Source organism: Nematolebias whitei, chromosome 12 (assembly GCF_014905685.2).
Source record: "Nematolebias whitei isolate Nwh7 chromosome 12, NemWhi1, whole genome shotgun sequence".
Classification (NCBI taxonomy): domain Eukaryota; kingdom Metazoa; phylum Chordata; class Actinopteri; order Cyprinodontiformes; family Rivulidae; genus Nematolebias; species Nematolebias whitei.
In genome coordinates this window covers 21,033,725-21,048,976 of record NC_056509.1, presented here as the reverse complement: position 1 = coordinate 21,048,976, position 15,252 = coordinate 21,033,725, and the positions used below count along the sequence as shown (strand labels likewise).

General features: G+C 41.2%; 1 protein-coding gene across 1 annotated transcript in view; it reads right to left on the bottom strand.

Moving 5' to 3' along the window:
• The window catches only part of LOC119417841 (centrosomal protein of 128 kDa), a 166,813-nt gene that overhangs the window by 99,021 nt on the left and 52,540 nt on the right, over positions 1 to 15,252 (bottom strand). The window contains exons 11-13 of the mRNA XM_037685096.1: positions 11,332 to 11,459; positions 5,348 to 5,419; positions 4,928 to 5,104 (exon numbers count right to left, since the gene is read on the bottom strand). Of these exons, the coding sequence (XP_037541024.1) occupies positions 4,928 to 5,104; positions 5,348 to 5,419; positions 11,332 to 11,459 (377 nt within the window). The remainder of the gene's footprint in view (positions 1 to 4,927; positions 5,105 to 5,347; positions 5,420 to 11,331; positions 11,460 to 15,252) is intronic.

The window sequence follows — 15,252 nt, the reverse complement described above, 5'->3', positions numbered from 1 at the left end:
CCTTTTTTGTTGTTATATACCTGGATGACTGAGAAAACAAACTTTGAACACAACTTTAATTTGTTCAGTCTGTGCAATCATGAATAACATCCAATGTAAAATAAATAATAAAAAACCTGAAACTGACAAAAAATAGTTTGACAACTTTGGTCAAACATGAAAAAATAAACTTCAACAAACGTTTCAAATGGTTCAGGAATTCTAAATATAATGTAAAATAAATAATAAGGAGCTGAAATAAGAAGAAATAACAACAGCTTCGCTAGCTTGGTTGGCAGATATTTAAAATAAACAGCAATCAGCTCCGGTCCTTATGGATCAGTCACATTGTCACGATACCTAATCAAGAATTTTTTTCGCTATCGGTACCAATGCTGTGCATCTCTACCAATACCCGATATCGGTACCGATACCAATATTAATAACGGATTAGTGCACTTCTAAAACAACACAGGTGCAGAGAAACAGGCAATACAGAGGGGTTATTTTTATTGATTTTTAATTGTTTTATACTGTTCTGTATGTTTTTTTACTATTTTGGTATAGCTATTCACATTTACTTTATAATGTCCACATGTTGAGGTGTATTTTTTTTTTTTTTTTTTTTTAGAATGACAATACAATTTCCAGAATCTTGAATTAGAGATGGTAAATCTACAATGACACGTTTCTGGGGGGGAACAAAGTTGTCTTTTATCATTGCCTCATTACATTCTTCTCGGTAGACTGCACCCTATTTTAGTTCTGAAGCCAGACAGAATAAAAATCACTTTTGGTGTTGGATAATGTGAGCAGACGATTGTAAAGCTGTTTATATTTTCTTTATCCCAGTAAAGGAACAAATAGATGTCTGCGAGATACAATTTGCTACTAGATTGGGTTAAAGTTTTGAATTAAAGAATATCATGACAATATGAGAATGTAAAAATATTGCAATATATTGTATATCGCATTAAAATTCCAAAGAATGGCAATATGAGTTTAGGTCATTATACTAAAGTACTACTTCTGCCTTTTTCCCATTAAAAATGATGAAGACAAGAAGCTGCTGAAATACTTACAGGCCCAAACAAATATACAGTAGTCCCTCATTTATCGCAGTGGATCCGTACCCTGAAGACCCGTAACGAGTGAAAAACCGTGAAGTAGGGATAGTAGTGCAAGTAGTAAGTAGTGGTTTATTTTATTATTTATATACATATATACATATATATTAAGACGTGTGAAACCCTTTCCACACTCTTGCAATATCCTAAAAATAGTTTCTAAACTCTAAACGCTCTAAAAGAGCACAGAATGTCATGATTTCAGCTCTCTGCCTCTGCTGCTCTCAGCCACCTGCAAGGGCTCTCGGCCACACCCACTTCTCCGCTCTGCACCGCAGATCAGCTGATCAGCTGATCAGCTGCAGGAGGAAGTCTATCCTGCAGTGTGGGCTGCGCAAAGGTACAGCAGGTGCTAAATAATTTTAAATAATTTATTTTTAATAAAAATTCCATGCCGATCATGCAGGTCTTACATCAAGCAGCTAATTGTGTATCATGTCCTATCTTATTTTGAAAAATCGCAACGGAGCGAATCCGCAATAAACGAATCGCGAAGTAGCGAGGAACTACTGTACAACATATTGTTTTCTTACAGCTGCCATTCTGCTGGCCCCATAGTATTTTTTAATGCTTGGCTCAAACTCATATGCATCTTTTTTGACTTGCATAAATATAAAAATCTCCAATCAGAAAATTGGCATTTAATTTTCAGAACACTTTAGTGGTTACAACTGAACCCTTTATGACTCATCTTACCCACTAAACCTGAAATTGGTGGGCAAATAATTAGGCAAGTTCCACTAATGTTCATGTGTAAAACCAGCCAAATCACGACTGAAACAATCAGACTGACCGCTGCTCTTTAAAAAGCTGAATTCAGGAGTTATTTCTGCTATTTTCTAGAAAAGTGTTTCAAATGGATCACTCCGCTAGAATCAATGACTACTGTAATTTCCGGACTATTGAGCACACCTGAAAATAAGCCACGCCCACTAAATTTAAAAATAAAAAAAATTGTACACAGGCCACACTTATGTATAAGCCGCAGGTGTACATGTTGTGACGAGATATTTACAGAGAAAGGTTTATTAAACTTTTAATTAAATACGTACCGGTTACATACACAAATATGTACAGTAAAAAAAAAAATTCTGAACAGTATACAGTGCTTCCCCTAGATAACTTGCCATGGAGGGGCGCTCATCTCATCCATGATTTTTGTCCGGGGGCGCTGGAATGGAGACACAGAGACACCGCGTGCTGTTTGTACTGACGGTTTTAGAGCAGGGTGTGTGAGAGAAGAGACATATCTCAGTCGCGCGCTGTCTGAACCGACAGTTTGTTTGTTTTTTTGGCGGTGGGGAGGAGAGACAGACGCACATCTGAGCCGTGTGCTGTTTATACAGACAGTTTTCGAGTGGCAGGGGTGCGTTCAGCGTGAGGGTTCAGCATGAAGGAAGAGGCTGCCTTTAGCTTTTTAGCTAGTGCACCTGCATTGCGAGCAGCTAGTTTAGGGTTACGTCAGTGCCAACAGGTGGTTGAGGTTGGGGGTGGGGTTCGGTAGACGGTGCGCTCAGTTCTGTTGACGGGGCGGGGCGCCCCGCTTGTATAATGGTAGGGGAAACGCTGATGTATATATATATATATATATATATATATATATATAATTAGCATATTGTGATAAAGGTCATTATTTTCCATAATGTAATGATAAAAATGAAACTTTCATATATTTCAGATTCATTGCACACCAACTGAAATATTTCAGGTCTTTAATTGTTTTAATACTGATGATTATGGCATACAGCTCATGAAAACCCAAGATGCCTGTCTCAAAAAATTAGCATATCATGTAAAGGTTCTCTAAACAAGCTATTAACCTAACCATCTGAATCAACAACGTAACTCTAAACACCTGCAAAAGATTCCTGAGGCTTTTAAAAACTCCCAGCCTTGTTCATTACTCAAAACCGCAATCATGGGTAAGACTGCCGACCTGACTGCTGTCCAGAAGGCCATCATTGACACCCTCAAGCAAGAGGGTAAGACACAGAAAGAAATTGCTGAACGAATAGGCTGTTCCCAGAGTGCTGTATCAAGGCACCTCAGTGGGAAGTCTGTGGGAAGGGAAAAGTGTGGCAGAAAACGCTGCACAACGAGAAGAGGTGACCGGACCCTGAGGAGGATTGTGGAGAAGGGCCGATTCCAGACCTTGGGGGACCTGCGGAAGCAGTGGACTGAGTCTGGAGTAGAAACATCCAGAGCCACCGTGCACAGGCGTGTGCAGGAAATGGGCTACAGGTGCTGCATTCCCGAGGTAAAGCCACTTTTGAACCAGAAACAGCGGCAGAAGCGCCTGACCTGGGCTACAGAGAAGCAGCACTGGACTGGTGCTCAGTGGTCCAAAGTACTTTTTTCGGATGAAAGCAAATTTTTCATGTCATTCGGAAATCAAGGTGCCAGAGTCTGGAGGAAGACTGGGGAGAAGGAAATGCCAAAATGCCAGAAGTCCAGTGTGAAGCACCCACAGTCAGTGATGGTCTGGGGTGCCATGTCAGCTGCTGGTGTTGGTCCACTGTGTTTTATCAAGGGCAGGGTCAATGCAGCTAGCTATCAGGAGATTTTGGAGCACTTCATGCTTCCGTCTGCTGAAAAGCTTTATGGAGATGAAGATTTCATTGTTCAGCACGACCTGGCACCTGCTCACAGTGCCAAAACCACTGGTAAATGGTTTACTGATCATGGCATTACTGTGCTCAATTGGCCTGCCAACTCTCCTGACCTGAACCCCATAGAGAACCTGTGGGATATTGTGAAGAGAAAGTTGAGAGACGCAAGACCCAACACTCTGGATGAGCTTAAGGCCGCTATCGAAGCATCCTGGGCCTCCATAACACCTCAGCAGTGCCACAGGCTGATTGCATCCATGCCACGCCGCATTGACGCAGTCATTCATGCAAAAGGATTCCCGACCAAGTATTGAGTGCATAACTGAACATGATTATTTGAAGGTTGGCGTTTTTTCTATTAAAAACACTTGTCTTTCATTGGTGGGATGAAATATGCTAATTTTTTGGGACAGGCATTTTGGGTTTTCATGAGCTGTATGCCATAATCATCAGTATTAAAACAATTAAAGACCTGAAATATTTCAGTTGGTGTGCAATGAATCTGAAATATATGAAAGTTTCATTTTTATCATTACATTATGGAAAATAATGACCTTTATCACAATATGCTAATTTTTTGAGAAGGACCTGTATATAGTAGCCTACCAGGAAGTAATTGATCATCTTCTTCATCTTCCTCCTGTGCCCTAAAACCACTAGTCATCTTTGTTAGTGTCAGAATTGAACAGGCTCAGAAAAACTTCATCACACACGTCCTCAGTCTCTTTCGTTGTCACTCTCAATGTTACTCGTCTCAAGGCAAATTTGCAATTTGATGTACGATTCATACTTATTTGAGTGGCTGCAAATACTTTGTTGTGTACAACAAGGGGGAAAACTCCTGTGGGGATACTCCTGCAGAGAGGGGGGAGAAACCACAGTGACCTGTCCGATAATTTCATTGGTCAGTTTTTTGTTTTACCTTTATTTATTCAGGTAGTCTCAGGGAGTCATGAGGACCCACCCCAAAAGAAAGACATGTATTGGGCAGCTATGTGAGCACCTGTGTGTGACAAGGCTAAATGTTTTGTCTGCATGAAGCTGAAAAATAAATAAATAAATCCATAAATTAGCCGCTGTGTTGTATACGCTGCAGTGTTCAAAGTGTGTGAAATAAGTAGCGGCGCATAGTCCAGAAATTACGGTAAGTGTTCTGTATGTTCCAACCCATCATCACTGAAGACATGAAACTTGTAAGAAGATTTCACCGACCTTGTCGTTGTGAAGCTCAGTCTGGCCCCTCGCCTCCTCCAGCTCCTTCTGCAGTCTCATGCACTTTGCCCTCCACTGGTTCACAGCTTCTTGGGCCCTGCTCTTCAGCTCTTTTTTGCTCCTCGTGCTCTCCTGGAGTAACGCCTCCATCTCCCTCCTGTCTGCCTGCCCTCGACTCTAATAAAATCATTTCCTTATGATCAATAAAGTCTATATTCTGAGCTACAAGACATTAAATAAATGAAGTAGAACATTTTAAGCCTTTACCACTGAACAATCTCATTATTGCAGCGTTAGATTTTACAGATCTTAAGTTTATAATTTTATAACCCTTGCAGCTCAAAAATAGGAACTAAACACAGCTTTTCTTTAATTCAAATGATGGTTAACAAATGTAATATTTGCTTTTTCTAAAACTACCTGTAACTCTCCCAGCTGCTCCAGCATTCGCAGCTGCTGCTGCTCTCGTCCAGCCATGTCTGACGTCAGCTCCTTACATGCAGAGAAAAAAGGGTCAAAGATTGAGTGTTGGTAAGAACTTTGCTACAAGTACCAAAAGAAAAAAGATAGAGTGAATAATGAGCATAGTGACCAGAAAGTAAGAAAACAGAAATAAATAAAAAAAATCAAAAGGAAAGATGAAGGCTTGCAGAGGAGCAAACATGAGGACAAAAAGTAGTAAAGGTCAAAGAAAGTTGTGTTTGTTGACAGTCTCTCTAACAGTAGATTATTGAAGGGTGTCAATGCATAAACAATAAAGCATCCTTATTATTATTCAGCTGAGTTTTTCTTGTTGTCAGTGTTTGATTTGTTTCTCCAGCAACATACCCAAACAAAATATCTATGAAAACACAAAACTCGATTGGGAATACTGTTCTGAATTTTAGTATCAGTACATTATATAATGTATGAAATAAAATAATAATTTGCACATACAAATGTGATTTTAGTAAAGCAGTTGAGAAACTCGGCCCACCTTGAAGCAAGTCTTTTTACCTCTTCATTTATCCTTAATAAAACACAGTAGACAAATATAAACTTTATTTTACAAACCGGATTCCAAAAAAAGTTGGGACACTAAACAAATTGTGAATAAAAACTGAATGCAATGATGTGGAGGTGCCAACATCTAATATTTTATTCAGAATAGAACACAAATCACAGATCAAAAGTTTAAACTGAGAGAATGTATCATTTTAAGGAAAGGAAGGAAGGAAAAATCTGTTGTTTCCAAATTTCATGGCATCAACAAATCCCAAAAAAGTTGGGACAAGTCCATTTGTACCACTGTGTGGCATCCCCCCCCTTCTTCTTACAACACTCAACAGACATCTGGGGACAGAGGAGACCAGTTTCTCAAGTTTAGAAATAGGAATGCTCTCCCATTCATGTCTAATACAGGCCTCTAACTGTTCAATCGTCTTGGGCCTTCTTTCTCGCACCTTCCTCTTTATGATGCGCCAAATGTTCTCTATAAGTGAAAGATCTGGACTGCAGGCTGGCCATTTCAGTACCCGGATCCTTCTCCTACGTAGCCATGATGTTGTGATTGCTGCAGAATGTGGTCTGGCATTATCGTGTTGAAAAATGCAGGGTCTTCCCTGAAAGAGATGACGTCTAGATGGGAGCATATGTTGTTCTAGAACCTGAACATAGTTCTCTGCATTAATGGTGCCTTTCCAGACATGCAAGCTGCCCATGCCACAAGCGCTCATGCAACCCCATACCATCAGTGATGCAGGCTTCTGAACGGAGCGTTGATAACGACTTGGGCTATCCTTGTCTTCTCTGGTCCGGATGACATGGTGTCCCAGTGTTCCATAAAAAACTTCAAATCGTGACTCATATGACCACAGAACAGTCTTCCATTTTGCCACACTCCATTTTAAATGACCCCTGGCCCAGTGCAAACGTCTGAGCTAGCTTGCTTAGAAATGGCTTCCTCTTTGCACTGTAGAGTTTCAGCTGGCAACGGCGGATGGCACGGTGGATTGTGTTCACTGACAATGCTTTCTGGAAGTATTCCTGAGCCCATTCTGTTATTTCCTTGACAGTGGCATTCCTGTTTGAGGTGCAATGACGTTTAAGGGCCCGGAGATCACGAGCATCCAGTAGTTTTACAGCCTTGACCCTTATGCACAGCGATTGTTCCAGATTCTCTGAATCTTTTGTTGATGTTATGCACGGTTGATGATGATGATAACTTAAAAGTCTTTGCTATTTTACGTTGGGTAACACCATTCTGGTATTGCTGCACTATCTTTCTGCACAACAATGGTGGAATTGGTGATCCTCTTACCATCTTGGCTTCTGAGAGACACTGACACTCTGAGAAACTCGTTTTATACCAATCATGTTGTCAGTTGACCTAATTAGTGTTAATTGGTCTTCCAGCTGTTCGTTATATGCTCAATTTCCTTTTTCCACCCACTTATTGCTACTTGTCCCAACTTTTTTGGGATTTGTTGATACTGTGAAATTTTGAATCAACATATTTTTCCTTTGAAATGTTACATTTACTCAGATTAAACTTTTGATCTGTCATCTATGTTATATTACGAATAAAATATTGACATTTGCTATCTCCACATCATTGCATTCAGTTTTTATTCACAATTTGTTTAGTGTTCCAACTTTTTTGGAATCCGGTTTGCATTTTTATTTAACCTTTATTTATACAGGTAGTCTCACTGAGACAGGAGGTAGGGCTGGGCCATATCATATCGTTCACGATAATACCGGTTAAAAAAAAACTTGCCCGGGGAAATAAATTATATCATGATATGCTAATTTCATGACGTAAATACATCAGGACGTCCTGCCCCATTAACTGAACCGAGTGCACCAAACTACCGAACCGAACTGCGCACCCACCATCCACCTGTTGGTATCGGTGTAACGCTAACTAGCTGTGCGCAATACTAGCTAGCTAAAAAGCTAAAAACAAACAACGCACGGCTCCATCCATCTCAAAACTGCAGGTACAGACAATGACAGCTCAACTGTCTCTCCCTCCCCCACCCGCGCAGCTCGGCTTTTTTCTCTTCCCCCACTCCACTCTGAGCTGCCGGTGCGGGCGCAGCTCGGCTGGGTCTCCCCCACTCTAAACTGCCGGTACAAACACGTGCAGCTCAGCTTTGACTCGAGTTCCACAGTCCAAGGACCAAGAACAGAGTCAGGTGATCAGAGACAGATGTAGTGAACTAAGCCTCAGGTCAAAATCTGGCCTTGAGGGCCTGCCTGGAACAAGAACTGTATTTCATTGATTTGAGTCCAGAAACACAAGATTAAGTTCATCCAGAGACTTTCTAAGTGTCCTGCACTGATCAATTGAAAGAACACTCTCTTTTTCTATAATCATGACTATTTTACAAATGTTTGATAATCAAAGTGTGTTTAGTTCAAACCATTTTTAAATGTTGAAGTGAACTACTCATTTTTAATCAACTGTGAAACAGTATTAGTGATTTTTAATCCTCATGCAAAGTAGAAATCACGTTAAGGTCTGTTACAGAGTAATTATGCATTTTCTGATTTTCTGTCTTTGAATGAGCAAGTGTAAGTTGGTCCAAGGTTGGAGTCAAACGCAAAACAAGTTGTTGGAATGAACTGTCATGTTTTTAAATCCTCTCAGATGTAAATATAGAGGCTGGCACCTGTTTTCCCCCAACTCGCCTAAATATTCCTCTCGTCTGTCTGAAAAACATTTTCAATCTGTTCCATAACATTCTTGCTGTTTTTCTGACTTCTAGTGACCTCTTACGTCACAAAAACACACCCCTGTCTGGTCGAAACGACCAATCAGGAACCTTCCAAATGAACCGGAAATAGAACTCTTTAAATGTCGGTACTTCCTAGTTCAAATCAGTCGTTTGCAGAGAGCGGCTCCAGTTGCTTCAGGTTCCAGCTTCAAGCGCCAGCTCCAGTCGAGTGCGGTGGGAGAGAAGTTCAGTTCTGGGAGCAGAACCGAACCGAGAAGTGCTGGAGAAAACAGGAAAATCCCGACATGATCCGCAGTTCTTCCGAGTCTTGTGGGGATTATGACATCTTCCACCTCTGAGTGGAACTTCTGACGGACTCCACTCATGTGAGTCCACCAAGAGGTGAACTTGTGTCGAACAAGTACCGTCACTACTTCGGACGATTCACAGCTGTTCCTACGGAGACGCTGAAAGGGTGCGTTAAATGGAACTTCGTACCAGTGGAGACATCTCCAGGTAAAGAGTTGATTTATACCACCTAAGTGTACCGGGGAAGAAGCTGGGAACTCACCGGAGAGTGCCATTCTGATGCCGACACACACATTTCCCTCATCCATCCTTTCTCTCAACTTAAACTTCATTTCCATCTTTAAAACCCTTCTATCTGCTAGAAATCATTCCAGATATTTTCAGAAATGTCTGTTGTACAGCTGGAAGCAAGGGAAACAATCGCCGTATTGTTTCCTCCTTGTAAAACTTGCTAAATTAGCCATGTTGTTATTTTTCATTTCGCCAAATTAATGTAAATGTGTGATGTGTTAAACTTTGATTCTGTAAATAAATGACCGCATTCATTTTGATGGGTCAAAGATAAACACGTTTCCGTCCACATTTAATAATTCAACACACAACATTATTCAGTCCAGAAAAATGAAAGAATCCGTTTAATTTATGAATATATCACAGCATATGTTCATCTACACAGAGCATAAGAGAAATGAATCATTCCTGCAGGAACAGAGGAAACTGAAACACCACAAGCTTCAGGGTCAGCTGATCACCTTGTCACAAGTTCTGGAAGTTATAGCTCATTTAAAGGCAACATATATTTTGTTGTATGTTACATTTATGCTCAACAGACCTTAAGCTTCATTTTATTTAGTTATTTTGGGAAAATTCACCTGCACTTTAGTTTTTGTGGTGGATTTTATGGTTCTATATTTTGTGCAGACTTTTTCAATCTAAATAACAGAAGGATCATTTTTAATTTTAATTTTTATACTTTGAGACTGAATACTTTACTAACTAAAGGAATTTCAGTAAAATTAACCCTTGTTCTTTTGTTTTTATATAATACTGCAAAGCAACATGTTAAGTGAATTTTGTTAAATCAATAACTATGATTTCTGGTTTTAGTTATTTTGTTTTGCTATATCACAAAATTTATCGTTATCGTCAGAATGCTCTGAAATATCACAATATTATATTTAAGCCATATCGCCCACCCCATCACGAGAACTCATTTTCAAGAGAGACCTGTCTGGGAGCAAATGGTGGGGATTAAATACCTTGCTCAAGAGCCCAGGATAGGGCAAATGAGGGTGGAGGCAGGTGTGGGTGTTTCACCTTTTCCGCCCACATTTTGATGTTGACGGTCCGGTGAGTTGAACCGGCAGCCTTCTGATCACAGGTCCACCTTCTCTAGCCTCTGCTCCACCGCTCCAGCAAACTAATGAGTGACACCAGAAGCTTCTCTACCGTTCAGGACGTTTTTCAACACGACGTGTGGTGTTCACACAGGGACCCTTTGACTGAGGTTTACTTTCCAGTCTGCCTGTCTATGAACAGTGCTGTCAGGGAGTGAGACACACAGGTGTGTGTGTTTGCCAAGGTGACCCTAATGTGAAACTGGCTGTTGCCAGATCTTGGTTTTTAACATTTCTTATATACATAATACATCAAAACACTAAGAATGTTGACGAGTGTTAAGTTTTGGGAAGTAGATGCATTGGTACCCTTTGAAATTTATTTTGAAACGTTCTATTTAATACTGTGCTGAAAAGTGTCCTGAAATTGGCCTGAATTAACCTAATAAAAAAAAAGTTTGAAGCATTTAGTTTGACTGACGTGTAAAGAGAGGGTAAGCAGGGCTACCCTGCTCGCACTGAGGCCTTTAAGGCTGCTAGTTTGGGGTAATTAGCCATACTGATTCGTCTTAGACATATTAAGACAGCATACAAATTCAGCCAACCTCTTCTCCTCATTATAGCTCATTTTTGTACATTTACCTCTAAAATGAAACACTTCTTTCGTCTATTTGATCTAAGCATAAAAACCGCAAGAGACGCCGCAGGTGATGCGTAAAAACACCCACTTTGTGTCTTTACATCTACTCTGCAGCAGGGAGAGAGTGGGCGTTCAAACACATTTTCAAAGAAAGACACAGATCAGGGATTAAATGCAGATATTTAAGTACACATACATTTCTCCATGACACCAACGACAATCATAAATACCACCAATTAGAACTGGAGTGATTTTACAGAGAAAGAATTGACACGTTGTGCAGGCTGAGAAGAATAAATACTGATGTTGTAATCTAAACTGCTGTTTTATCTGAACTGATGGCTTCGATGTCTCTTCAAAAGATAAAACTTAGAAAGAAGCAGGAAATTCCTTCCCTGAGCTGTTTGTGTGACGCACCTTCAGCTGTAAGCTCAGCTGGAGCCGCTCGTTCTCCTTGCGCTCAAGGGCCCTTTTCAGTTCTTCAACCTCAAGGACCGAGGACCTGGACAACTGGGACCGCAGCTCAGCCACTTCTGCTTCCAGTTCTGAGTGATTGAGGTTTCACACACACATGCAGAATGTTAACAAATTGTTAAAATTTGTGACTCAAGGAAAAGACAAAAAATAAACAGGAGACAACAAGCTAAAGCATAAAAAAGCATTTAAAAAACAAATATCAGAATCAGCTTTATTGTCATTTCAGTACAGTCCATCTAAAGAAACACAAACAACCAAACAACATAGACATGGGAGGACGGGGTGTCTGAGGCTGCAGCCTCATGAGAGGCGCTGCCTTTTTTTGTTAGATAAGGAAAAGGGAACACGAGGGAAAGGGGAGGTAAAAAAAAATCATATCTCACAATGTGAGGTTGCAAAAAAACTCAGCACAAAAAGCAACATACAGATGACATAATAAGATGCATGTGGGGTGGGTGAGGGTGAAGTGGGGTGGGGGTGCTCCCAGCACAGGCCACCCAAGAGAGCGCCGCAGCCACATGGCGCGCCGCATCCAAGCTAGGTTACTGCACCAGTGGGGCAAAAGGAGAGACCAGTGAAGGTGATGGGAGTGCGAGCTGTGCGAATGAGTGTGTACATGTGTGCGTTTGTAAGTAAGTCCGTGAACACTGTTTCAGACCGGACCATAGAGGTACACATGATCTTCCACTGCCTCCAGGAATCCATCTGCTGCAAGTGTCCCGTCGGAGCAGGAGGGCTCTCCTTCACCCGGTCTTCTCATTGAAAAAATGTGATCAATTGCGTTGAGAGACCAGCTGACCAGATCCATGATTTACAATTCGAAAGACATGCAAAGAGAGGCTCTGAAAGGTCCAAAAATAGCAAAAATATAAAGTATAAAAAGAAACAGTATACAAGGATCTAAGATATAAATTAAACAATAATAATGTAAAATAATACAGTGTATTAAACAGCAGCCTGAGCATGAGTCTGTAGTGAGCAGATGGGTATGAATACAGCAGCTTAAAGGCAAGAAATCAGCAACATGGATAATCAGCAGCACAGGTGAAGTGTCAAATCTCCAATTCTCAAACCGATCTGGACCGTGCCAGTCGATCCTGAGCTGAGCCAGGCCAGCTGTGTGGAACAGAACTGTCCATTTTTAAGCCAGGTGCGTCAAAGTCACATACGATGCAGCCGATTAGGCCAGCCGGTTATCTTAATGTAACTGCACATCCATGACCAGCTGAATGTGTTTATGTTTGTTAATGTTTGTTGTTTGTGTCACTTCATGAATAAGTCTTTGTTCGATGTCTTCTGTTTCCAGACCTGACTGACTGGCAGGACTTTAGAAAAAACAAGCTCTGCTCACTGGAGATGGTAGAGGCTGAAAGATGGAGGCTGCTGGTGCTGCGCTCTGTTTCCACGCTCACTCCCTTCATCAGCTGTGGTCATCAACCTTATACAAAGTCATTTCATTCTTCACTGCTATTAATGGTTATTTAGAGCGGAATTTACAGACTGTTTCTGGTCCTCAGCTTTAATGTGGGGGTAACAGGTTTAGGAGAGAGGTCCATATGCAGCAGACCTTAGCTAGTGAGAGGCTTTCTCCCTCGTGTTTGGTCCAGGGCTCCCAACTCCCTTTGGGTTTGATGTGGTTAATGTTTTTATTAAATTTATTTAAAAGGTTGCAATCATCTGGACTCCATTTGATATGTTATGTAGCAATGAAACATTTTCTTTCAGTCATTGTACAAATTATATTAAAAAAAACAACTAACCAACATCATGACAAGTTGTTGACGCAATGCACAATTTATCTGTTCTAATGAACAACATGGTTTAGAACAGACTACAAGCTGCCACAGAGCTAGCCAATTAATTCATTTTAAAATCTTAGTATTAATGCCTCTGATGTGCACAAAGTGTATGTGCCCTCGCACCATATATTGATCAATACTAGTTGGTGAATTCAAATAGCGTTCAATGCAAAAACAACTTGACTTTATTTGTAACAGAAGACGTTTCGCTCCTCATCCGAGGAGCTTTCTCAATTCAATGAGCAGTGAGTGAGAGATTCAGGTTATAAGGCTGAGTGAGATAAGACACACACACATATGTAGATTGGCAATTCACACCTAAACACCTTAACAGTAGGGGTTTCTTAAAGTCTTTGTTACTCTAATTCACAGATGAGACCCCTCTGTTCCCATCAAGTGTGAAAAGTGGCTGGGAATCAGTCTTAGGGTGCATTCACACCAGCCCTATTTAGTCCGCTTTAATCAAACTCTAGCTCGTTTTCCTAGAAAGTCCGGTTCGTTTGGGGAGGTGTGAACGCGCCATCGAACTCTGTCACGTAACAAAAAGGCGAACTCTGGCCCGGGCTAAAACCTAGGTCTCGGTCCGGTAGAAGAGAACTCCAGCGCGGTTCGAGTACAGTGTGAATGTAAACAGACCGGACCCCGCTCCACAAGCAAGAAGTAGAGTACAACGCAGGGCAAACAAACACGCATTTCTCTGACCTTATATGGAGCCGTCAGCTGCCTTGTGTGAAAAACAATATTCTCCCTGGTCTTCTGTCTCATCTTCTGCTCATGCTAAGTCCATTTTTGAAAAATGACAAAATATAACTCATGAAACTGCTAAAACTTGATGCCACTCCGTTTTTGTTTTTATTTCCAGAAGAAGAAGTGTCTTCAGAGGTTTTTGTGTCGTTTCTTTCAGTAGTTCTTGGTGCAGCGCCCCCACAGGCGAGCGGGGGAACAGGTTGGTTCAACAGGTTGACTCCACTGCACAGTGCAGTGTGAATGCAAACGCACCAGCTCAAATTTAAACAAAATGTTATGAATATTGGTCCCGAACCGAACCGAGTCTACCGGACTATCAGGTGTGAATGCACCCTAAAAGTTGCATTATAGGTTTTTGAAAGTGGAAATCTGAGGCCTCGTCCTCTGTTAAGAAACGGCTTTTCTCTTTTTACATAAATAGCTTCCTTCACCCCCCCCCCCCCCCCCAAACCATCTGTGTTCTCGGTCCAAAATGTGCACATTTTGGTCCTCAAAAGAGAGTCCCTTATCTGTGAGGTGGAGGTGAACAGCTGAATCTTGTCCTGAGGAGCTTCCAGATGTTTTTGTATTGAACACTTTTTGAATTCATCATGTCCTGGATGACTGAGAATCTTCACCAGCATACTAGTTGGTGGTTTAAGCAAGTGACCCCGTTTTTTATTTCTAGGTAAACTAGTTTCACAGCATTCTACCAAACCCCCAAGAATTTTGGTGTTTACACAAGTTGTGTCAATAAACATGTAAAAAGCTTGAAATGTGTCAGCCAGTGTGCTCTTGGCAGACGTGCCCCTGGCTGATGTTTGAGCATGAAGCGATGAGAATCACACACGCAGGACACATTCACATTTATTCACGTATTTAAATAGGAGACCTGTCCAGAGAGGCTCTTACATTCAATCAGTTCCAGGCTGATTTTATTTATTTATTAACATTTATTTAACCAGTCAAATCCCATTGAGATCACATATCTCTTTTGCAAGGGAGGCCTGAAGGCAGACTAACATGCATGTTTTTGGTCTGTGGGAGGAAACCGGAGTACCCGGAGAAAACCCACGCATGCAAGAGAAGAACATGCAAACTCCACACAGAAAGACCCCAGGTCCAACCGGAGACTAAACCCAGGACCTTTTTGATATGAGGCAACAGTGTTAACCACTGAGCCACTGTGAAGAGTCGTACAAAGAAAATGTGCTTCATATCAAGCATATGCACCATTTCCAGTGTTTCCACTAGAAAACTTGCCATGGTGGGGTGCTAATCTAGTCGGTGATTTTGTTGTCGGGGGGAGACACAGACAGGTCTGAGCTGCACGCTG